This window comes from Typopeltis vanoorti, chromosome 13 (assembly GCF_054136105.1).
Source record: "Typopeltis vanoorti isolate ZY-2024b chromosome 13, IOZ_Tvanoo_1.0, whole genome shotgun sequence".
In the NCBI taxonomy this organism is placed as follows: Eukaryota; Metazoa; Arthropoda; class Arachnida; order Uropygi; family Thelyphonidae; genus Typopeltis; species Typopeltis vanoorti.
This window is the reverse complement of record NC_143561.1, coordinates 109121612-109147652: the sequence shown is the minus strand read 5'-3', so window position 1 is coordinate 109147652 and position 26041 is coordinate 109121612. Positions and strand designations below refer to the sequence as shown.

At 34.7% G+C, this 26041-nt stretch overlaps 1 protein-coding gene across 1 annotated transcript in view; it reads left to right on the top strand.

Moving 5' to 3' along the window:
* LOC150100463 (unconventional myosin-Id-like) overlaps positions 1 to 26041 on the top strand; it is a 288786-nt gene that overhangs the window by 152417 nt on the left and 110328 nt on the right. The window contains exons 9-10 of the mRNA XM_090403250.1: positions 2281 to 2506; positions 11172 to 11231. Coding sequence (XP_090259376.1) covers positions 2281 to 2506; positions 11172 to 11231 — 286 coding nt within the window. The remainder of the gene's footprint in view (positions 1 to 2280; positions 2507 to 11171; positions 11232 to 26041) is intronic.

The following is a 26041-nucleotide window of genomic DNA, read 5'->3' as shown; positions in this document are numbered from 1 at the left end:
CTGCCTAAATCCTATTCTCTTATTTTTCCTGGCTTATAGTAATACCTTACTAAATATTCTGTCCTGTCCACCTCCTTCTCACATCATATACTCCCAAAGCCATTAGTGCCATTGCCCTCCAAATCTTCCACTCTGAGAGGACAACCCATGATCATCAACAGTACTCCACAACTGCATTTGCTCTTCCTATCCTGCCAAAAAATGCTATACCTTGCTACTTCTTTTCCTGCCAGTGCATCATCTTCTGTTAACCGTGTTTGCATTTCACATATCCCAATAATCTTTGGACAGGCTGAGGCTATCAGCTTCATACATTCTTCCCCTTTGTTCCAGATACCCCTGTCATTAGTGTTTAAAAAAAAAAAAAAAATCAATGTATTGTCAATATTTCTATACCTGTCATTATTTCCTTTGCTGGATCCTACATTACACGTGTTTTCACAAGAGGCTACTCATGATAATTCTAGTTTCCCTGCACCAACACTCACTCATTAAGAGAAAATTCTTTCTGGGTGCCTACATCCTTCCTCATTCAAATGTATGCTCTTGCATACAGTTTCTTTCTGTCCTCAGATACACTCCAAGCATCTACATATTCATACTCCAAGCCTCTTTCCACACATTCTCACTATATACTATTCATTATTGATGCTCTTCTCCTCAGCTCTGCATTATCATACATGGTTAACATGCTCACTATCTTCCCTCTGTCTTCAAGCTATACAATCTCAAGCATGAACCTGGGATCTCTCACGACTATTCACACTGCCTCTCAAGTCATTTATATCCACCATCACAATCATCTCTTTCACCTCACCCCATAGTTATACTAGCATTCCTCCAGACAAACACTCCTCTGGTATTCCATCTTGTGCTCCATGCATCATCAAATCTTCATACATCACATCTCTTAACGTTCTGTTCTTTCCTTGCTCATTGCATCCCTCACTCTCTCTCTCTCTCTCTCTCTCTCTCCTTGTTCTCCCACTAACCTGCTTTCCTGTCATCTCTCCATTCCTAGTTTAATGCATTGTCTCATTGACCCCTCTTATTCCCTCTCTTTCCCTGGTTCTCCTATTCTCTCCCTTTCTATCATTTCCATAATTCTCTCTCTCTCTCTCTGTAAGCAACCTATTCTTGTTTGACATTCATCCTTGCAATCAACACCATCTTTTAAACCTACTACATACCCTAATTTTATATTCTTATTCACATGCGATTCATCTTCCTTACCCTTGATAGCACTACTCATTTATCTCTCTCCATTGGCATTCACTTGTTTCCGATGTAATGTTGACGAAGTCTTATGCTAATTTCAATATTACTAAGTTCTTCTCATTTTCTACATTTTAAGATGTGCACTCCCCAGTCTCTCACCTGCTACATTTCTAACTGCCAGGATGTGAGCATGCCCCAGTCACCACATACCACAAAATCCCATAGTATGCTGCGTAAAATATAGTCCTTAAGTGGTTGAGGACTTGGTGATGATGTATTGTCAAACTGAACTGTGTCTACCACCATTATTGAAACAGTGCACAAAGAATGTTAACAAATTATACTAAAATATTATATTAAAGTACACGTTCCACAAGCAGATTTATAGGTTCTATCTAGTTTACGCCGGCCTGGTTGGTCGAGTGGTTAGCATATCTGCTCTCAAGCTAAGAAGCTGTGGGTTCAAATCCACATCTACCACATCTTCTAGCAGAAGGAGTGGTAGGGTGGAACTCTAATAAATTATAACAAACACTTTTTTTTTTCCCCTCTGCAACCTTGTAACATGTCTTTCACTAATATTATCCCTCCACAAATGTCAGGAATTTTGGGTGGAATAGGAGATGAAAGCATCAATTCCTGTAGGAATTTATTTAATGTGAGCAGGTAAATCAGGATAATGGAAACAATCAGATCATGGAAAGAATCACAGAGATTATCCCATTTTGCATCTTATTACTGGCAAAGGACAAGAAGGAGAATGGCTGGATGAGTATAGGTGGTGTCCTATAATAAAGGAGTTTGTTGTATAATCGTTGTTGGAGTTGGTTTTAAGGGATGATTTTTTTAAAAAATCACAGTGGCACTAATCATTTGTAATCTTCGTGGTGTAGTTTTGAAGGTGAATAGAGTAAGAAAATACAGTAAAATGTACATTTGCAGTTAAATTTTATTTCCCTTAGTATTTAATCATTAAATTAATATATTGGCACCATGATTTGCTGATTTAAATAGTAGAAAAGTTTATTTGAACCTAATTATTCTGTTTTACTTTTTTGCTAGCTTTGAACAGTTTTGCATAAATTACTGCAATGAGAAGCTCCAGCAGCTGTTCATTGAGTTAGTCCTCAAACAAGAACAAGAGGAATATAGGCGAGAGGGTATAGCTTGGCAAAATATTGATTATTTTAATAATGCCATCATCTGCAGCTTAGTAGAAGAACAGCACAAAGGAATGATTTCCATTATGGATGAAGCTTGTCTTACTGTTGGTAAAATCACAGATGAGGTATTTGTTTGTAGCTTTAAGTTCATGCATTTTTGATACAAAAATAATTCTGTATTATTTAAAATATATCTAAGACCTAAAATACTTAAAATGAATTATTGTCATTATCAATATTATTGTGTTAGCTTTCATTAACTGCATGCAAAGTCAGTTACTTCAAAGGGAAAAGCACTGCATTGTGAAAGCAATGAAAGAAACTAGGTCATTGTCATCTAATTTGAAGAATGTATGAAGATAGCTAGCATGCTGATTGTGTTGATCTCAAAGCTTAAGATGTTTTGAATAATGCAAGATTTATGGACTAGATAAAAATGAAGTTAATTCAGAAAAATTAGGCTAAATGATCGTCTCCCACAGCTTTGGCAAATTAATGCAGCCGAATTTGTTGAGGTTGGAAGAGTACTTCATAACTGATACTGATTCTAAAAATAGAAGTTGTTGGTCTGAGAAACTATTTTTAGAGTAATTAGCAAACATTTAGGAGACAATGGTTCTAAGACCACATTTAGCTGACTTTTTGGAATTAACTAAATCTGGTCCCTTGTTAAGATATTAGCTTCTTTTCAGTTACAGTTTGAATTGTTTTTACAATTATTTAAATGCACAAATTAAAAATGTGATAAGCAGATTTGTAATTTGTGCTCTGACGATGCTCATTTCCAACCAGCAAATTAATAACCAGGTATCATCTGCCATATTCTGTCCACTGCTGGATGAAGGCCTCCTTCATTCATTCAGTCTTATCTTGATCTTTTTTATGCTATTGAGCAGCATCTCTTTAATCTCATCTTCCCAATGTCTCTTTTTCTTCCTGTAACTCTTTCCATCTTGAGGATATCATTAAGATATCAGCTTTGTTGCTTTTAGAGGGTTACTTCTTGCAGTATGACCTGCCCATTGAATCCATTTGGATCTTTTAGTGACTGTTCTCTCTCTCTCTCTCTCTCTCACCCTAGTACTGTTGGTCTGAGTCCTGATACAAGTGTTGAGCTTTCTAGAATAGTAATACCATGCAACGATCTTTCCATTTTCCTCGAGGTAATCCTCAAATTGTTGGTCATATTTTTTTAAGTACAACTGTCAGATATTTCTCTTTTAAAACAGATACGAATATTTCCTTCGGGTGCTTAACAGTGTTTCTTTCACAAGCTGTCCAAACAAATTAAATTCTGCATATAATTTCTTCTTTGTAGCATCTCTCTACTGTAATCTTTTGTTTTAGGTAAACATAAGAGGTTATTATATCAATTTCCTGTTGTTCTTCTGTACTGAATTTTTGGTGATGTATTTATTATACATCACCAAAAATCTGTTTTTGTTTTGTCTATGTTTAATCCTTTTTTCTTCCTGTATTCAATTCATTTATCATTTGTTGAAGTTCTTTTCCAGTTTCCTAAAAGAACAATGTCATTAGCAAATCATAGGTGGTTTAATTCTTTCCTATTTACTGTAATTCCTTTGTTTTTCCAATCCAGATTTTTAAAAATTTCTTATATGGCTGCTGTAAATAATTTAAGTGAAATGGTATCCGTCTAACTCCAGTTTTTTAATAGGAAATGTTGTGTGTTCCTGATTTTATAGATGCTGTTGAATTTTTTTTTATATATGACTGAGTATATCAATATAATTTTTTTTTTAGGATTTCGAAAATGACTAACATTGAGATTGAATCAAATGCTTCTTCAAAATCAATAAATGCCAGACCTAGAGTTTTTTGGTATTCATTTGTCTTCTCATTTGTCTTATTACATAAATATGATCAATATTGCTATAGTGTTTTCTGAATCTTCTTTATTCTGGAGGTTTGGCACAAATATAGTTTGTTTTGTATTCTGTTGCTAATGATTTTAGGGGAAAAAAAAAAAATATATATATATATATATATATATATATATTGTTGAAAAGAGGCCAATAGAGAAGATATTAAAAATTATCAGCTTATCTACCTTTTTAAAATCTGACAAGGATAGCATTATTCCAACTCTTAGGTGTTCTCTTCTGGGTTACAGGATGTATGACTTTTACTTAACATAGTAAAAGTCATACATACACCTGCTTTCAGAAGCTCTAACTCATCTTCACCTGGTATCTTTCCACTCTCATACTACCATTTCATATTGAACTTAATATAGTACCCCAAATGGAAGAGGAAGAAATATGTCCCAATGTTTATTGGGACATATTTCTTCCTCTTCTTTGGGGTACTATATTTTTGTTTTCATATTGGTTTAAGTCTTGGGAATCATAATTTGGCACAGAAGGATTCTATTTGTCTTATGATCTATTCCTTGTCTTTATTTAGTACTCCATTTTTATCATTGAGGCTATTAATTTATTTTGTCCTAAGGACAATTCTCTTTTCACTCCTCTTTAGATTCATTGTTTTCTGTTGAAATCATGATTTTACTTGTTCTGAAGTTTCTAATTTCTTGTGTTATCCTTTTCCTTATTGTTTGACATAGCTTTGAGAATTCTATTCTTCTTCTCTTGTCTAGATCTATTTTTATTTTTCTTCTTTTTGAGAGGGCTTAGAGTTTCTTCAGATGATTTTCTTTCACCCTTCTTTTAGTTAATTCCACCAATCTTTAGCATTATATACTGGATCTCTTATTATTTGATAGTTTTTATCCAAGTCTTCATTCATATCAGTATTATGAAACTTTTATTCTATCTCTTTCTGGAAGAACATTGCATTTTTATAAATTTGGTAAATAAATAGTGTTTTGCTTTTCATCCATTTCTCTTTCTTATCTTTTGTGAATTATAATTTTTGATCTTGCTGATCTGTGATCATTATTTATATTGAAACTATTTATTATATCTGCCTTGGACAATATATTTTATGTTGGTTAAAATATAATCTTTCATTAAATACTTCTTCATTTGGACTTTGTCACGTCCATTTCTGATTCTTCCTTTTTTTGAACTATTCATTATGTAGAATTCCTCCTGTTGAAAGATTTCAACAGATTCTATCAGTCTTTCTCCATTTTTATTCCTTTGACCCAGTCCATATTTTCTAATTGCTGCTAGATGTGTATTGCTTATACCCACTTTACCATTGAACTCTCCCATCAAGATCTTAAAGAATGTATCATTGCTATTTAGTAGTTGGTATGGAGTTTCATAAAATGCATCTTTTCTTCATCTGTGTGTGTACTGAGGTTGCATAAACTTGTATAATTCTTAATTTATATTATCTATTTATTTTAATATAGAGTTCTGCAATCCTGTTTGTGATATAATTCATGTGTTGTATTTGATCTTTTATGGAGTAGTTAATTAGGAAGCCAATTCCACCTTGGGATCTTGAATTGATGCCATAACTATAATGTCCTTTCTTTAGATTGATACTTCACCAAGTCTGAGCTTGACTCAATCCTGTGATGTCCCATTTTATCTTTTCTACTCCCATTAATACTTTTTCTATTCTTGTTTTTCCTAATAATGACCTACATTTGTAGGTACATAAAACTGTAAGTCATTATTAGAATTTTTTTTTTTCTGTTATTAGTTAATCTCAATTTTATTTCTTTATTTGCTTATAGTGTTTCTCAAGTCTTATCAAGAGCAAACCTCCCCAAAGAGTTTAAGTCTGGTCTGTTATATGGTTGAGAGAGAGAGAGAGAGAGAGAGTGTCAGATTCATGCTTTTTATATACTCATCATAGCCTTAGACTCTATGGCATACTTTATACTTATTATCCATCATTTTTAGGATGTTTTGGTCTAATATTATCAGTACCTAAGCCTATCTGTATATATTCAGATTTCATGTAGAGAAGTTATCATCATCATCAAATTCCTGCCATGTACCCTCAAGGGGTGTACAGGATATGACAGTACTACATGCAAAAATTACATCATTACTAACTTCCTATCTACAAATTTCCTCCAAATCAGTCTGTTACTTGTCAAGACTCCAACATTATCAGATCTTATATTGCTATCGTCTAAGGCACTTTGTACCGTATCAATCCACCTATATCTTGGTCTTCCTCTGGGTCGTTTTCCTGCCAACCTGGCAGAGAACACTTGTTTTGCTAATCTTTCCTCTCCCATTCTATTTAAGTGACCATACCACCTGAGATTAGCTCTGCTAACACATTCCTGGATGCTGACAATGTCAAGTTCTTTCCTAATATCCTCATTTTTAATATGATATTGCCATTGATGCCATCTGTTCACGCCTCTAATCTTTCTCAGGACTCTCATATCTGCGGTCTCTAGTCTTTGGTCAAGTGTTTTACTTCTGACCCAGCTCTCAGATACATAAGTTAAAACTGGTTTGAACACTGTCTTGTATACAGCTAATTTAGTTTTCCGACTAATTTCTTTTTTATTCCATATGAATTTATTCAATTGACTTCCCACCATACCAGCTTTGCTGATTCTGTTGTCTATTTCTATATTTAATTTACCATCTTCAGTAAAAATCGTGCCTAAGTAGCTGAAATGTTTTACTTGTTCCACAGGTTCTCCATTCACAACACAGTTGACATTTTCAATGATTCTGCCTATTTTCATTGTTTTTGTCTTTTTATTGCTGACCTTCATACCATATCTATTACAACAGCTATTCAATTTAGTCAGAGAATCTTGCAGACTTGTAGCGGATTTATTTAGAAGTATAACATCATCTGCATAAAGCAAAGAGCTGACATTAACATCTCCAGATGTTATTACACACATAAAGCTCATCAGTTAGGTATGTGGAAACTAAAATTGGTGATAACAAGCTTGAAGGATGCTAGGAGACTAATACCATTCCTGTCTAAAATTTCATTCCACTCATGCCAACATATCTACTCGTGGCTGAGCTTAAAATTAATCTCACAACAAATCAGCAGCATTCATTAAGTTCACAAAAATCTCCCACTCTTGCTTCAGTATTTCAGATAAATTTTGCAATGAATCCAGAATCCTGTACATCTCTGAAACTGCAGGAAATGTAAATTGAAAAAATGTTAAAGCTCTACTACAGCAAAATGCATCCTTCCAGCTGCATCAAAATCACATAGTGAATTTATCATCTTCTTCTTCTTCTCTTCCATCTAAGACGGGTTGAGTCTTCTCTTGAGCAGGATCTTTCAGTCTTCTCTATTCCTTGCTGTTCGAAAAAGTTCCTTATATGTTCTGCATCCCAAGATGTTCTTTATTAATTTCAGCCAGGTAATTCTTGGTCTTCCGAGTCTTCTTTTTTCAGTTGCAAAAGTATTGATTAGGACGTTAGGAAGTCTGTCTGCGTCCATGCGTACAGTGTGTCCAAACCATCTCAGTTGTTGTTTTCTAATTTTTTCTATTATTGTCTTTTTATAGAATAGTTCTTGTCTGACTGTGATGTTTGTTTTCTTTTCTATCCAACTTGTTCTATTTATTTTTCTTAAGCATTTCATTTCAAATGCCAGCAGTTTTTTCTCCTCTCTTTTTTTTTTAACTGTCCACGCTTCTGCTCCATAGATGACTGTTGGTATAATTATTACTTCATATGATTTGATTTTGGCTTGCTTAGATATCTTGTTTGTTTTCCAGATTTTCTGTAATTTTCCCATGGTGGTCCATCCTATCGCTATTCTGTGTTTGATTGTTTTGAGTTCATCTATTGTTTCTGTTAGTTTTGATCCAAGGTATATGAAGTTGTCTACTTGTTCTATTTGTTCTCCGTTTAGGGTGGCTGAGATGGTAGTTCTGTTCCTCCCTATTTTCATCACTTTTGTATTTTGTATATTTATTGTCATGTCATATGTTTTACAGGTTTCGTTTAGCTTGTTGATCAACTTTTGTAGTTCATTTTGGGTTCTTGCAAGAAGGACGAGATCATCTGCATATTTGATATTATTTATGTTTAAACCGTTGACATTGAATCCAGGCTCATTGTCTATTGCCTTCTTTACAACTTCTTCTAGATATATGTTGAATAGGCATGGGGATAATGGGCATCCTTGCATTACTCCTTTTTGGATCTCTATGGGTTCTGTTGTGAGTATGTCCTTTTTAATTATTGAATTTGTCTTAGAGTAATATTTTATCAGAAACTGTATTATATATTTGTCTATTGCTTTTTCTAGTAGAATTTTAAGAAGGATTTCTCTGTTGATGTTATCGAAAGCTTGTTTAAAGTCCACAAAACAACAATATAGTTCTTTATGGTCTTCCCAGCTGAGCTCTGCTAGTTGGTGCAATGTGAAAATTTGGTCTATTGTTGAATAGTTTCCTCAGAAACCAGCTTGTTCTATGCCTATCATTTCTTCGTAGGTGTTTTTTAATCTATTTTGTATAATTCTTATGAATATTTTATAGGTGTGAGGGTGTTAGTAAATTAATTGGTCTGTAATTTCTGCAGTCTCTTTTGTCTCCTTTCTTGTATAGGATGATCTTTCCAGTTCTCCAGTCATCTGGGATCTCTCCTGTTTGTAGTATTTTATTGAATAGGGTTGTTAAATATTCTATTGATATGCTGCCTCCATATGACCACAGTTCAGTAGGAATAGTATCAGTGCTTGGTGCTTTATTGTTTTTCATTTGTTTTATTGCGTATCTAACTTCTTCTTGTAAAATTTTTGGGTGATCATTATTTTCTTCTATTGTTGGCATTGTAGTTTTGTTTCCTTGGTGGAAGATAGTCTTAAAATGGTTTGACCAGATTTTTCTTATATATTCAATATTTCCAGTTTCAGTCATCTTATTGTTTATCATTGTTACTGCTTTTGCTAAGAATTCCTTTGTAATTTCTCTTACAGTATCATGGAAGACTTTTAGGTTGTTTTGTTGGTATGCTTCTTGGCATTTCTTATCTTTTTCTTCTAACCATTTTTCTTTGGCTTTTTTGCATAGGTTATCAACTTTATTTTTTAGTGCTCTGTATTTTTCTCTATTCTCTTCATTGTTTTGTTGGTTTACAAGTATCTTGGCCTCTCTTTTCTCTTCTATGGTAGCTATGATTTCTTGGGTTATCCACTGTTTGTTTATTTTGGGTTTGGAACCTAGAGTGTCTTTTGCAATTGATAACACTGTTTCTTTTCCTTCTTCCCAGTATTTTCTGCTGTTCTGGAAGATGGAGGGTTTTAATTTCAAGCACATCTGTTCTAAAAATTGACTTCTGCTTGAGCTATCTTTTAGTTTTGATAGGTTAATGTTTTCTTCTTTTCTGATATTATTTTTCCTGTTGAATTTTATCTTCACTTTGGCAGTTAATATTTCGTGGTCAATGTCAAAATCAAAACTTCTTAATGTTCGTACATTATTTACTGATCTTTTCCATTGTTTGTTTATGATGATATAGTCTATGCAGTTCTTTATATTACCATCTGGGGATGTCCATGTATATTTATTATTAGGGCATTGATAGAACAATGTGTTTGTAATCATTAGATCGTTTGCTTTACAGAAGTGGAGTAATTGTTCTCCTCTGTCGTTAAGCTCTCCGTATCCAAATTTCCCCATCACATCTTTTTTGTCTGCTGTGAACTATCCTATTTTAGCATTAAAATTTCCCATCACTATCATGAGTTCTCTATTTTTGGGATTATCTATTTCCTGTTGTAGTTCTTCATAGAAATTTTCTATTTCTTCCTCTGAATGGTTACTGTCTCTGAATGGGCACTTAATATATTTGGATTATTTAATTGTTTGACCTTTTTCTTTTGCTTGAAGTTTGGCTGTTATTATTCTAGGAGACACTGGGTTTATTTCAATTACTGAGTGTTAAGTTTCTTTTCAATTAGTAATGCAATTCCTTCTCTGTGTATGTTATCTTTTCTTCCTGAGAAGTACAGTCTTCCTTCTGGTAAATCCATGAATCCATCTCCACACCAATGTGTCTCTGATAAACCTAAAATACTCCATTTCAGCCTTTTTAAATTTTCCTGGACTAATTGCAATTTCCCAGGTCGGTATAGTGATCTTATGTTGAGGGTGGCTACATGTTTCACATCTTTGGCTGACCACATTGCTGATTTCTCACCTATGCTATGTGATTTTTGAGTAGGCGCGTCGGATGTCCCGAACGCAGTAGCACTATCTTGGTTTGTAGACTTTCTCCTGCTCATGAAAGTTACTGGCATAATAATGTAGCCAGCTTGCCATGCCTCTGCTACATCCTTTGGTCCATGGCTCTTTATTCAGAGCAACCCATTTGGGTTCCCCCATCCGCCACCCAGGGGACGTGCCTGGTAGGAGTGTGGTCTCCCCCAAGAGGGATTATCATCACATAAAAAATATTTATTTTACTAATGTTTCATCTTATGTATCGTGTGACATAGTGAGAGCAAAGAACAACAATAAGGAAATTGAACAATAAAACCCTAATTCAAGGTCATAATTTTGCTATCACCCCTAGATAAGTATCTGTTCTGTGGATACTAAAACTGGCACAATTCAATAGTCTTGCCTTTTTAAAAGATGCCAGCCACCAATTCCATTTCATGGGTAAGATTTATAGCCTTTCATGGGTAAGATCCATATAGATGTATGGAAATCCAACCTAGCTTTTTTCCCCATCCACAAATGATTGTTGCCACTGAGATGGAATAAATGTATTTTATAAAATACACTTTACAATTTAAAGCAGTTTTTTAAATTTGTAGTTAATTTTTTATAGTTTCTCCTTTATCTTTGATGGAAACTATTTTGTTAAATGATTTTTAAAAAGTTTGTTTTGTATTTAGATGCTGCTTGAGGCCATGAACCAGAAGTTGACCAATCACAAGCACTATACAAGTAGAAGGGTAAAATTGGAATTTCTCTTTACTGTAATATGTTATGTTTAATTAATTTTAACTAGCCTTGTTAGTGAGTGGATAGCATATCTGCTCTTCAACCAACATGCTATGAGTTGAAGTCCTATGTTGGGTATGGATGTTTGCAAATGTCATTAGGTAGTAGATGATTTCTGCCAAGTATGAGACACCTAATTATTGAATGCCTGAAGCTTGAAAAAGTTTCATGTTTGATCTCTTTAACAGGTATTCCAGATTGACATGTTAGTCATGTTCTAAAATTGCTTTAGGTTTGCATCTGAAGATGTGAATCTCGTCTCTTGTAAAGGGATTCACATCAGAACTTCGTAAACTGCTCACGGCATAGTGCAAGAAATAGTTATACCTTAATTATGCATTAATTGTAATAAAACATACATAATCTCATTATTATTATTATTATTGTTGCACAGGCATATCTCCATGGAATCCTAAGACTCATGGGAGTTCAACTATAAACACCATCTATCATACCTCTCCTTGAAACCATTAACAGACAAAGCACTTAAAACTGATTCAGGCAACCCACTCCATTCTTTCACCAATCTCCAAGTGAAAAATCTAGTCCTCGCACCCTTGCTAACCACACTCTTACCCAACTTCCAATTTTGACTTCTTGTTCTGCTTCTTCTACTCAAGTGCTGAAACATTTCCCTGCATCAGTCCTATAAAATCCTTTAAGAAACTTAAAGATTTCTATCATATCCCCCCCCCCCTCTTTTTTCCATCTATCAACCAACTTTTGCAATCTACAAATCCTCTCACCATTTTGGTCACTTGCCTCTGGATCCTCTCCACCACTTCCTCATACCCAAGAAATCCAGGTGACCAGATCTGACCAAAGTAATCCAGATGTGGTCACATCAAGGCTTTATAAAGAGGAATGATAATTCCCTTAACTCTGCTTGTTAGTATGTTCTTCAATAGCCAAGTAATTCCATGAACTACCCTGACTATTTTAGCAACATGCCCTCTAAATTTCAGTTCTCTATACAATTTCCTGGAGTACAGTTCCCTCAATGTGGTGCACAACGTGCAATCTATATCCCAAAATGCGTAACTTGCCACTTTTTCACATTAAACTGACATCCGTTATGTTTTGCCCATACCATCAGCTTATTTAAATCATCCTGCAAGCTCCCTACATCACCTTGATTAACTATTACCCTATCCAACTTTGCATCATCATCAAACAATTGAAAATATCCTTTCAAATTAATTATTTTTTATATCATTTACATACAAATTAAACATCAGTGGTCCATGCACAGAGCCCTGTGGCACATCATTAGTTGCCTGCCTTCTGGATTCTGCTCCTCCATATACTATTTTATTTTATCTGTCCATCAGCCACCCTTTTATCCATATTGCTTTCATATCCATCCCCATTTGTTGCAGTTTGCATAATAATAATAATAATAATAATGTTCCATGTGGTATCCTGTCAGATGCCTTTTGCAAAATCCAGCAGTATCATCATGTAGACATTCTGTTTATCCAACTCGGTTCTCTCCCTATTATAAAAAGTTAGATTACTAAGGCATGACCTATCCTTCATGAAGCCATGCTGCCTCTCATAAAGTATCATCATACAGAAAAAATAGTCTGATAGAAGATTAATGTGGTTAATCTAACTGTATTTGCAAATCATAATGTTTGTCCTTTTGGATCCTTTAATGAAAGAAAGTACAATATATATATATATATATATATATATATATATAAACTGTTTAATACATAGCTGTTAGGTGCTTTTTATTTCTTAATTATGTATTTTTACAATAAAAGTTGTTTGCAAAATCGCATCATAATATAATTGTGTTTTTGCATATACAAAATATGGGTAGTAACCCTTCCCATAATGCATAGCATTATACATGCAGGCTAACTCTATTAATGCCTCTGCAAGCTAAGTCTATTACTGCCTTTAAATTAAAGATGCCAAGAAATTATGTTCTTGTTTTAATCCTTTATCCAAGTGTAAGCAAACAAAGTTTGCATGTGAAGTAACTTCACGACTGGGCTATTTGTATATAGAGACTAACGGCTTCACATCACTTGCCTAAGTATCCCATAATGCAAAGCACATATCCTTACGGACATGTATAATGCTATGCATTATGGGGAAGAGCTACTATCCAGACCTTGTGTGTGCTTTGCATTATGGGATACTAAGGCAAGTGAGGTGAAGTCATTAGCCCCTCTATATACAAGTAGCCCAGTTACTTCACACACAAATTTTATTTACTTACACTTGGATAAAGGATGAAACTGAGAATATAATTTCTTGGCATCTTTAATTTATAGTATAACCAAGTGAAAACACTTTCAACATATTAATGTCTTTTGCTGTCTGTATGAAAAATAGAGCATTGGTTTTTGTTGTTTTGATTCTGAATTTAGGTTGTTAAACAGTGTTGATTTCTTCAGAAAAATTTCCTTTTTATAAATAATTAGACTTAACAGACTTTGCAGTGCAAGTATAATCACAAATGTGTTTGTTTTAAAATTGCTGCAACTGTTAATACAATGTTATAAAAAGGCTCCTTTAAAGCAATGTGATTCACTGTTTACAGACTGCTTATTTAGCAATATTATTATTATTACGCAACAACTCCAGGGAGTCCAAGGACTCATCGTGGGCAGGCACACCACTCTCGTTGTTGTCTGGTAGCATCCTCTAGCAAGAGGATTGCAGCAGATGAGCAGCTCCTTTCCATTTCTCTCTGTCTGTCGCCTCCATCATTCTTAAGCCAAGTCCATTCACGATGTCATTGAACCACTGTCTAATTGGTTTTCCACGTCTTCTCTTCCCCTCAACTTTCCCTTGTAATATAGTTCTTGTCAGGTGTCCCAAAGAACCTCTCAGAAGATGTCCTGCAAATCTGGTCTTTCTTTGCATAATATTCTTGAGCAGTGTTTTTTCCATCCCAACTCTTCTTAAAACTTCTTGATTTGATATTCTCTCTGTATAGCTAATATTTTCCATCTTTCTATAACACCACATTTCCAACACATTAATTATTTCCATATCTCTCTTTCTGAGTGTCCATGACTCACTTCCATAACTTGCAATACTCCAAACTGCTGCTTTAACTATTCCGACTCTAACACCTATTTTAATATTCTTGTTTATTAAAATTCTCTCCATTTCCATAAATGCCGATTTAGCTTTGCCTGTTCTATTTCTAATGTCCAACTCTGAGATCCAGCTACCTAAATATTGAAATCTTTCCACTTCTTCTAAAATCTTTCCTCCACATCTTATCTTTACATTATCTCCTATTTTTATGCCCATTATCATTATCTTGGTCTTCTTTGTGTTAATCCTTAGTCCATACTCTTTACAAGAGTTTTCAATTCTTTGAACAATTTGTTGTAATCCATTTTCACTTTCTGCCATCACCACTACATCTGCATATCTTAAGTTATTAATGATTCTTCCATTTATTTTTATTCCTTCTTCTACATCCTCAAGTGCCTCTCTAAGCATCCATATAAAGCATTCACTATAAAGGTTAAACAAATAATGGTGATAACTTGCATCCTTGTCTAACTCCTCTCTCCACTGGGAATTCTCTTGTTTCCTCATCATTTACATATACATGATGCTGTTTTGACCAATATAATCTCTTTAAAATTTCCAAGTCATAAGAGTCGATATCAATATTTTCTAGAATGTCAAAAAGTCTTATGTTTCACTGTATCAAATGCCTTTTCAAAATCTAGAAATACCAAAAACAACTTTCCACCATGGTTTAGTGTTTTCTCCCCAATGATTCTTAGACAAGTTATAGCCTCTAGTTCCTCTGTTGGTTCGAAATCCAAAATGTTCCTCATTCATTTCTTTTTCTATTTTATTCTTAATCCTCTCTAAAATTATTTGTGCCAGAATTTTTGCTGTGTAAGTTATAAGACTTATCATTCTAAAATTGTTATAGTCTAAAACTCCCTTCTTTTTTGGATTTTTTTAATTCTCCAACTACGACATTACTAACAATCATCGCCATCTATTGCCCATCATCACCAATAACAGTATTTTTTTGTCTGTAAATTGCGTGTTTTCTGAAGGCTGATTTGTCTGTATATTATTTAGCAATATGCCCAATTAAGATTCTATTGAAAAAGTAGAACCTTTTTTTTCCCCACTTTTAGCATTTACAATCACTCTCTCTGTTTGTGCCATATTTCAAAAGGTGATAAAAATAGTACTTTGAAATACAAGTACAGTATTTAAAACATGGAATATGTTTAGCTATTGAAGAATATTCAATTTGGCATAGAAAACGGAATCACCAGAAAACATTTTCTGTTGTGAATCATAAAATATCTTTAAGCAATGTGAGATGTTTATAAGCTTGGAGGTTCTGTGTTCATTAAATGTTTTGTGGGTTGCACTTTATTAGTCCATGCAACATTCATAAATAAGAATTGTAAGTTTGTTGAAAGTTTGCGAGTAGAAGTTTACCTGTACTATATGTTATGCCAGATTTATTTAATTCCAGATCTTAACAGTGTATGCCAGTTGTCCATCATTCAATCTCTAACCATTTAAACTGATTTAGTCACCATTTGTGCCAATCCAAAGTAATGTTCATTGTAGGAAAAGTTCCCTCTTTCTTTGCATTTGGAGGGGCACCAATGTATAAAGTTTGCACTTGTACTTCTTTTATTTTTGTTATTATTATTTTGTATGTATGGTTCCTTCCAGTTCTTTGTGACCTGTCATTGGTGTAAGATTTATTGAGATTCTCCTGTTAGCTACATCTGCTCTGCTCTTCATTGTTCTTACCAACTTTATATTTTTGGCAAACAGCTGCATATCTTGAGTTAAGCCTGTCCCAAAATAATTAACATGCAAGTCGAAACAGTCCTGTGGCACTTCACTGGTGACCTTCATCTTTTGCGATACTCCCTCCCCACTATATACAACCTGATCATACCTATCTGACAACCAATTACATGTTTAACCCTGTCCTTGTCAATATGGATAAAATACATCACTCCTCATACACTTCATATCCATCATATATTTCAATGTAATGTCAATGGTATTACAATTTTAGTATGCAATTCACATCCATGGTAACCTTGACATACACGTGTATGTCTTGGCTGGTTGGAAGGTTAATTCACCTAGTTTCTTATCCAGTCACATCTGTTTCAATTTAAGCCTTATTTTTTTGTAATCTATCAGAGGCATTTTGAAAAATGCAAGCATACTACAGTTAATGCATCTGCTTTACAACCAGTGAATTTATTACCTTGTTCTAGTGCATAAACAGAGTGCTAAACATAGCCTCCCCTTAATAAACCTATGCTGACTCAGAGAATACTGCTATTATCAACCTCAATTCTGAATCCTAGTCCTCTCCAACACTTTAACCACAACCTCAGACATGCAGTTGGCATATAATTTGTAGTCCTAGTCTTATCTCCACCTTTGAAGTGGAGCAATTTTTCTGAATTTCCACTCCTTTAGTACTTGATCTGTTGTAAGACTTAAGTTAAACAGGTGTGCCAAGGATGGCATTAATTCTCTGGAATACTCGTTCAAGACATGGTTGCTGGAAGTTTTTAACTTGGTTTAATCCTTTAACCAGGTGTAAGCAAATTTGTGCCTGAAGTATTTTCAGGACTGGGGCAACTATATAAGGAAGTTAAGACTTCACACCACCTGCCTTAGTATCCCATAATGCAAAGCACATCTCCTTGCATTATGGGAAGGGTCACTACCCAGAACGGTTTCGACCTTTATTGAGGTGAAAAAGTAAAGGGTTGCTCATCATAGGCCTAGAGTAGTTACTATAGGGTGCAAGAGAGCCTGATAGTATTAGGAGAAACAAAGACAGATAGATAGCATGAAAGAGAGAGAAAAGGCCTCAGCTTTTTTATATCATCATATAGCCAAAGGTTATAAGTTTTCCTTTTTCACCGATCTCATATAGATGAACAACCAATCAACCAATTGAAACAAAAGCGCAAAGATGATTGATACCCAGGTGGTTAGCCCCATCTGGGTTTAACCATCTTGAGTTGTCTCTGCCTGGGATTGCTCTCTCCAGTCATCCCTGCAATTGACTATAAGACTACATTGAATTAAGAGGATGGAACTATTTAAAAAACTCATAGCAAGAATAGACAGAATTTTATCTCCCCCCTGGTGAATATTGCATAATGTGGGTAGTCTTACACCATCTAGTAATAAATTTGATATCTCCTAGAATGCTTCTTTCTAAATACAAAAAACGTCTGACTGAAAATAAAATTTCCACAATACAATATTATAAAGCATTTGGATGTCATATTGCTGGTTTTCAAATCCGTTTTTTCTAACCTTCCATAAATGGTATTTTAACTCATTAATTATAAAAATCAAAATTCTCTTTCCATTGCTGACAGATGATGGATATTGTAAAAAAAAAAATAACCTGTTCTGTTGTAAATAGTGTAAATACACAGAGCAAGAGGGCAGCTGTTGAATGCATGTTCTACTGTTTCCAATTGATAACAGATGTCACAGATTGGATCTCCGATGTTACGGTACCTCTATTTGATGGCATTGCCTGGAAGTTAACCATATGCAATTCTCCAAGCAAGATCCTTCCTGTTAGGGTACCCTTGGAACTTCAAGTTATGAAACAAAATATTGTTGTCAGTACCCAACTGTGGAACTTTGCAGTGAAATTTCAAAAAGTGACTCCTTTTTGAATTTTTACTGGATCTGACAGGAACTCATTAACTAGGAGGCAGGTGGTTGAATTGGCATAGGCTCCTTTATGCATTTTTTTTACCTACACCAGTTTGCTGGAGGATGTGGAATAGAAAGGATGCCGGACATTATTGAATGCTTGAGTAAGGTTTACTGATAACACTGCCATTGACTGCTTTTTCGTGTTAGCTAAGGAGATTAGATCATCTCATCCACTTGATAATGGGTTGAGTCCACTAAGAAGAAAGGTTCTCCACTTATCGTGATCTTTAGTCATCTCACTCATGACTCTATAGCTGGGTAGATGGGAATGTTCTTTCAGCAACTTTATCCAAGTACTTCTTGGTCTGCCTCTAGGTCTTTTTCTTCCTATATATCCATTCAGAGCTAAATATGGGAGTCTATGAGGGGCCATTCTCTGAATATGACCAAACCATCTCAGTTGATGCTTAATGATTGTGTATTATATTATCTGGGAAATTTAAATCTGTTCTGACTTGATCATTAGTCTTGTGTTCCATCCAATGGGTGTTATTAATTTTTCTGAGGCATTTCATTTCAAATGCTTGAATTTTCTTGATTGGTTGTTGAGTTAATCTCCAAGCTTCTGAAACATAAGTAGCCATTGTGATAATAATTGTTTTATATAATTTTAATTTTAGACACGTTGGGATTTTTTTTTCCATATTTTGTTTAGTTTATTCATGTTGGTCCAACCTAGTTTAGCCTGTGTTTTATTATTTCCATATTGTTGAGGTTACTAGATATAAGATTGCCAAGATAAACATATTAACTTGTTCCAGCAGATGATTTTCGAGATTTATAGAAATATTTTCTTCTTCTCTACCTATCTTCATTATTTTTGTTTGATGATGATTTATTTTCATACCATAAGTTTTACTAGCGTCATTTAAAATATTAATAGTTTTTTTCTAGCTGTGGTTTAGAACCTGCTAAAATAATGATATCATCCATGTATTTTATGTGATTAATGTTGGTACCATTGATTTTTACACCTGGTTCATCAGCTATGGTTTTATAGACTTCTTCTAGGAAGATGATAAAGAGTTGAGGTGAGAGAGGGCATCCCTGCATTACACCTTTTTTGACTCTGAAATCCTTGGTTTTAATGTTGTTCATTTTAACAAAAGCTTTGGATCCATTTTTATGTTTTTTAGGATAGTGATCAATTTGTTTCTATTAACTGAATCAAAGGCTTGCTTAAAATCTATAAAACAACAGTATATGGGCAGGTTGTATTCCCAATATTTTTCTGCTATATTATTAATGGTGAAGATATGGTCTATGGTGGATCTATGTGACCTGAATCCTGCTTGGTTTTCCCTCTATGATTTTTTTTTCTGTAAGCACCTGTGTTCTCGTTTGTATAATTTGAATGAATAGTTTATAACTATGACTTAAGAGTGTTATGGGTCTATAATTTTCACATTCTTTTGTCTCCTTTTTTGTGAATTGGTATAAATTCCTGCTTTCCAGTCGGTTGGGATTACTCCAGTATAAAGAATTTGATTAAATAAATTCATTAAGAAATTAATAGCTTCCTTGCCACCATATTTCCATAGTCATAGAAATATCTATAGATATTTCATCTTTACCCGTAGCTTTTGAAAGTTTCATTTGGTTTATTGCATTTATAATTTCTTATGGAGTTATGGGTGGTGCCTTTTCATATATCATCTTTTCTGTTATACTTTCCTCCTCCTGTTCTTTTTGAAATAATGTTGGATAGTAGTCTTTCCAAAATTATTTTAATATTTTGTATTGACCCAGTTTCTAGATTGTTTTTATCTTTCATTGTTAATGGTTTATCTTTATAGATTTTAGTTAATTCTTTGATAATTTTGTATACCGTTTTATTATCATTTCTTTTATTAGCTTCTTTGCACAGTTTTGCTTTTTCTTCCAACCAGTTATTTTTGGCAGATGTGCACATTTTATCAATTTTGTTTTTAAGATTCTTATAATGTTGTTTATTTTCTTCTGTATTTTTTGTATTTAATATATGTTTTGCTGTTCTTTTTTCTTCTAAAGTATTTAGAATTTCAGGGGTTATCCATTCATGATATGGTCTTGATGTTTGTTTCTTGCAGTACTTGTAACAATTTTTTTACCTTGATTCCATGTATTTTCTATATTGTCATAGGAAAATTTTCTAAACTCATTTCCTATTAGTGTCTGATAGTTATCTTGCATAGATTTCTCTTTCAGTTTTGACAGGTCCACTTTGTTGATAGGAGCTCGTGATTTACGATACTTGAATTTTAGTTTAATTTTTGCTGCAAGCAGTTCATGGTCAGTGTTGAAGTCTGGAGTTTTTAAAGTTCTAACATTCTGCACTGATGATTTACAATTGCGTTTGATTAGAATGTAATCAATACAGTTCTTTATTGTACCATCTGGTGAGGTCCATGTATATTTGTGGGAAAGTCTATGGAAAAACAGGGTATTTCAGATAGATAGATTATTTGCTTTACAAAATTCTAATATTCTTTCTCCTCTTTCATTTCTGTTATCAACTCCGAACCTGCCCATCACATCCTCCATGCCTGGGGTAAACTTCCCAATTTTGGCATTAAAATCACCTATCACGATTAATATATCTTTCTTATTGGTCTTGTCTATTAGATCTTGCAACTTATCATAGATGGTATCGATTTCTTCATCTTCATGTGATTGGTCAGGGGCGTAGATTTGAATTATTGTAAAGTGAACATTTTTTTCTTTACCTTTTAATCTGATTATGATCATTCTTGGGCCATGTGGTTCTATGGCCATGACTGCATTTTGTAGCCTATTGTTCACTAAAATGGTGACTCCTTCTCTATATATATTGTCCTCTCTGCCCGAGTAGAATAGTTTTCCTGAATTTAGGTTTATAACTCCTTCTCCTGTCCAATGGGTTTCAGCCAAGCCTACAATGTCCCATGTAATCCTAGCAAGTTCTTTTTCCATCAAATTTATTTTCCCAGGTTTTAACAGTGTCCTTATATTTAAGGTTAAGAGATGTGAAACTCTATTGGCTGACCACATACTAAACTTTTCGGCTGCTCACTGTGATCTAGGATCAGTTGCATCGGTTTCCTCGGATGCAGTAATATTCTCTTGACACAGTGGAGACTCCAGATTCATAGGGTCGAATGGCAGAAGAATGCGGCCAGCTTGCCACCCCTCTGCTGCATCCTTTGGTCCATGGCTCCTTATTCTTTATTCGGAGCAGCCCGTTGGGGTTTCCCTCATCCGCCACCCGAGGGACGCACCTGGTAGGAGTCAGGTCACCCCCAGGTTATATCACGTAGCAGAAATAGATTAAATTCTACTGCCTCATACTGCTACTCCATACACCTATAATGAAATTATATATTTCATTTCCACTTTGAGCCTGTTGCAGAAAAATATCTTGTAGTCAGTATTAGATAGAGAAATAGGTCTCCAGCTGCTGATTAAGGTGTGATCTCTATTAGGTTTAGCAATGAGGACAGTATGACTTGCTACAAATTCACTTGGCATGTGTCCTGATGAGAGAAAGGAATTAAATAGTGCAACTAGAATGGGAAGAATAAAATCCCAGGCCTCACAATAAAGTTCTATCCCTAGACCATCAGGCCTTGGGGATTTTCTTGTGTGGCATTCTTTATAGGCTGTGGTAATTTCAGATGCTGTAATGGGGGCTGTCAAGCCCATCTTGGATATGAACAGGAAAGCCATTACTTTCCAACAGTACTATTCAAACAGATTTTTGTAGTGTTTTTGAAAGGAGTCAAGGATGTCTTTAGTGGTGGACATGTCTTCTCTTTCTTTCTTTCTTTTACTTGTTTCTGCCTTTCCAATTCAATCTCTATGTTAATGTTTCTAATGATGTTGCTACATTCTATACCATTGCGTTGGTTTTTTACAAACCAGCTTCTCTCTTTATACAGATCTTTCAACTTTTTCCTTTTGAGGAAAGCCTGTTCCTTTCCCCATTCCATCATATTCTGCTTTACTGCTTGTTTGAATTTTAACCACATCCCAATTCCAGGTAACATTATTCCAATTCAAACAGAGGGTCTTGAATTTAGTTGAAAAGATCAACGGAAAATTTGTTGGAAGTCTCCATGGTTCAGAAGAGATCTCTACTTTTTCTATGCAGTGGAACTTAACTGGATTATGATCTGACATGTTGATGTCAAGATGTTTTATCTAAATTATCCTATTTATAAGGAAAGAAAAATTGATATAAATTCGATCAATACGAGTACCAATAACTTGATTTATGTATGTGTATGCCAGGAGATTAGGATTATGAATCCTCCATTGGAAATACTACAAGTTGAGCATTGTCATGACATGTTTTTAACTGTGCATATCCCTCTTTTTCACTCCTGGGGTGTATTCCTATTTTGTCTAATGTGGGGTTTTCAATACAATTCCAGTCCTCCAACTTGGATGTAGTAGGCACCATATAAATATGGCTCCAGTTCATGGAAGAATTTTCGTTTAACTGTTCCATTGGATGGAGCAGAAACATTTATAAACCTTATTACACATTCACAGTATTTCCAATCTATTGTCAGGATATTGCAGAATGACCCAAGGAGGGGGGTCAAGAATAAGAACTCCTACTCCAGCCCTGTTAAATCTTCCAAAGCTCCAATAAGAAAGAAGTGGATATCTATCTGTTAAACTTTTTATATCTTTATCTGCAGAAGTATGTTTCTTTGAGAAACAAAAACCTGGTATTATGGCGTAGCATAAGTTTCCATATAGTTTCTTGTTTAATTTGTCTATGGAATCCTCGTACATTTAATGAGGCAATGCAGAAAGGAGATGCTATGATTATTGAAGTATCACTGGTAAGTCTCTAACTTCTAAATTTTGGATGAACCCGATGAGGTCTTCAATCTGTGAAGAAGCAATTGGTGTAATCTTCTTCTTATAAACTGTTTTCCAGTTTTTTACAGTTGCTTTCCATTACTTTAATTTCAAGACTATAATTTTTGATTTGGAAGCTAGTTATTTTCTTTTCATGTAGTGTAGATGATAACTGTACTGAGAAAACTTTGAATCAGTAAACTTTATTGTATTTTCTTTAATTGTATCTCTTGCTTTCCTTTATTAGTATGAGTTAGTTCTTCATAATCTATAAACTCTTCTGAGCCTGAAGAGTTTTCATTTGATGATCCACAGCCTTCTCCGTCTTTACATTTTTTATTTCTTCTTTTTGTTTTAGTTGTATTTCTTTAAAAAAAAAAATTTTTTTTGTTTATCTTCATTTTTTTTTTATTAATTCGTCTTTCCTTTTTGATGATCTTGTCTGCATATTAAGTTCTTTCAGTTGTCTTACTTGCTTTTCTGTTTCTTCTCCAGTTTCTCCTTGTGGAATAGTTGAATGTTTTTGCATTTCATTGTGTACCTGTTCAGTTGTTATTTTAGGTTCATTATTGGTAATTTCAACTGATGTTCCATCAGTATTTGACTGGAAAAGTTGCTCCTGCAGATCTGGAATTTTGGGGCAAATTTCTAACTGATTTGGTTGTGCAGTTTTTGTGATTTTACCAAGTGTAGTTTGCTTAAAAGCGGCATCTTTACTAGACTGAATTGGAAGATTCGGGAACTCTTCATTATGCCTCTCTGATATATATATATATGGTGTTCTAATTGAGTATTGTCAAGACTACAGGAGCCAGGTAAAAACAGTAAAAATCAAAAGATTTTTACTGTTTTAAGGCTCTTCAGGCGCTCCTAAACTTTCCGCAAAAGTTCTAAAAGGACAGGTGTTAACACTGTGTTCAGAACTTTTGCATTTCTGACACGGTTTGAGGCACTGATTAGTGATATGGCCGATCTCCATGCAGTCAAAACATTTTACCACCTAAGTGATTGTATGAACTGCAATGCAGGCATTGACATTGTACTCCGGGATAGTTTACCATAACTCAGGTTGTACCAATATCAACAAAATGTGGCATGAGCGTCTTCATATCCATTGTGAAGGTGACATCACCAGAAAACCAATTTGGATCTTCACTTGACAAACCCCTTTAGTATATTACTAATCTTACTCCATTTCGAAAATGTCTGTATAAGAATTTCATTACTATTCTCTATATATTCCATTGGAAATCTTTTGATTTTTACTGTTTTTACCTGGCTCCTGACCAGCACAGGAATAACTATGCTGCCTTCGAAGGTAAAACCCTGTAATAGTTTGTCCCTTGTTTCCACATCTTGAATTACAATTAAATATTTCCCTCTGCCATAAGGGGTGAAAGAATAAATCTTGTTTGTGTCGACTATCTCTTTTAAAACCTTAGTTACCCGTCTTCACATCTGGGAATTTCAATTCCTAGAGTTCGCACCCTTGGAGGAATTGGTACCATTATCTCAAGTGGGAAAAAGACTAACCACTGCATTTAATTGGAAGAAAAAAAAACTTTCAGTCGTAAGACTGATAATAAAATAATCCCGTGATACAGAAATAATTCTACACCACCAGCAAATGTTTGAGTACTATAAATGGCGGCTGTGATGCTGCTAAAAGTAATCCTGTAATGCAGATACTAACTGCACTACCAGCAATTCTAATATTTATTAAAAGAAAGCAGTGATAGTGGGGACGAAAAGCACCAATAAAATGAATTAAAGTGAAAAACAAACAAAATAAAACCAAAGTACTTATCTTGCCGAAAACCGAGATCTCTCAATGGGAGCCAGACCCAGAGGTGATACTGTTTGAAGTAATGCAGAAGTCATATTTTCATGTACGAGTTGCCAAAAGGTAGTACACCTTATTATTGAATTACTCTGGATTCAAGTGAAAAAACTTCCAACAACCTTCTTTAATCCAGAGTAATTTAATAATAAGGTGTGTGACACCTTTTGGCAACTGGTATATGAAAATATGACTTCTGCATTACTTCAAACTCAGTATCACCTCTGGGTCTGGCTCCCACTGATGAGACCTCAATAAAGGTCGAAACCGGTCTGGGTAGTGACCCTTCACATAATACATAGCATTATACATGTCTGCAAGGAGATGTGCTTTGCATTAGGATACTAAGGCAAGTGATGTGAAGTCTTAGTTTCCTTATATGAGTTACCCCAGTCCTGAAAATACTTCAGGAGCAAACTTTGTTTGCTTATATTTGGATAAAGGATTAAACCAAGTATATAATTCCTTGATATCTTTAATTCAAGACATGGTGATATACTGTCAAGTTTTAATATTAACCTTGTTTACTTAAGCCTCTCCTGCTCACTCACTGTCAGTCCCTCCTCCACTACCATACCCATTGCAATCTAGCAATGCAATCTGATGATCTGAGATAAGTCATTGCTGAAGGCAAATACCTCGGCATCCTTGCTTGCTTGATCGGTGAAACTGGAGAAGGGGAGCAAATATATGAGTTGTGGACATTGAATTTCCCAAGAACGATGACCTCACTGTTGGGGTATTTTGACTGCAGAAAGTTGAGCTTTAGAGAGAGATAGTAGAAGGGGTTTGGGTTGTTGACTGAGTTTGGAGAGTGATAGAGAGAGCATATGACAAGGGCAGATTGATTTGGCAGAGAAATTTTGAGCCAAAGCAGATTAAACAGTGGATTCAAGGATTTTGCAATCTCTGGCATGGTATGTCAGTTCTGATGAATGCACAAGTGCTGCCCTTGTAGTAGAAAGAGGTATGCAATGTGTAATTTGGGATGTTGAGGTTGCCTATTGGGATTCCGATAGGAATAGTAGTTCTGGTTTAGATGATTGTAGGTGGTGTTGCACATAATTTATATTGTTTAGGCCATGGATATTGAAGTGGACATGAAGAATGTTTATTTGTAAGAATCAGTGTCAGTGGGTTGTTTTTGGGTGAAAGCTTCTGTAGCTCAGTCAGTATAGACAAAGATCTGGGTTTGATTCCTGTTCATGCCATTAGGAACCTTAATCTGGTCTCTTTCAACTAAAGGTGAGTTAGCCAGTCTCATACAGAGGTAGAGGTTTTTTTCTCTCCCAGATACTCAGGTTTTTCATCCCTCAGAACAGGCAAACTGACCAGTAGAACATGCAATTTACAGAC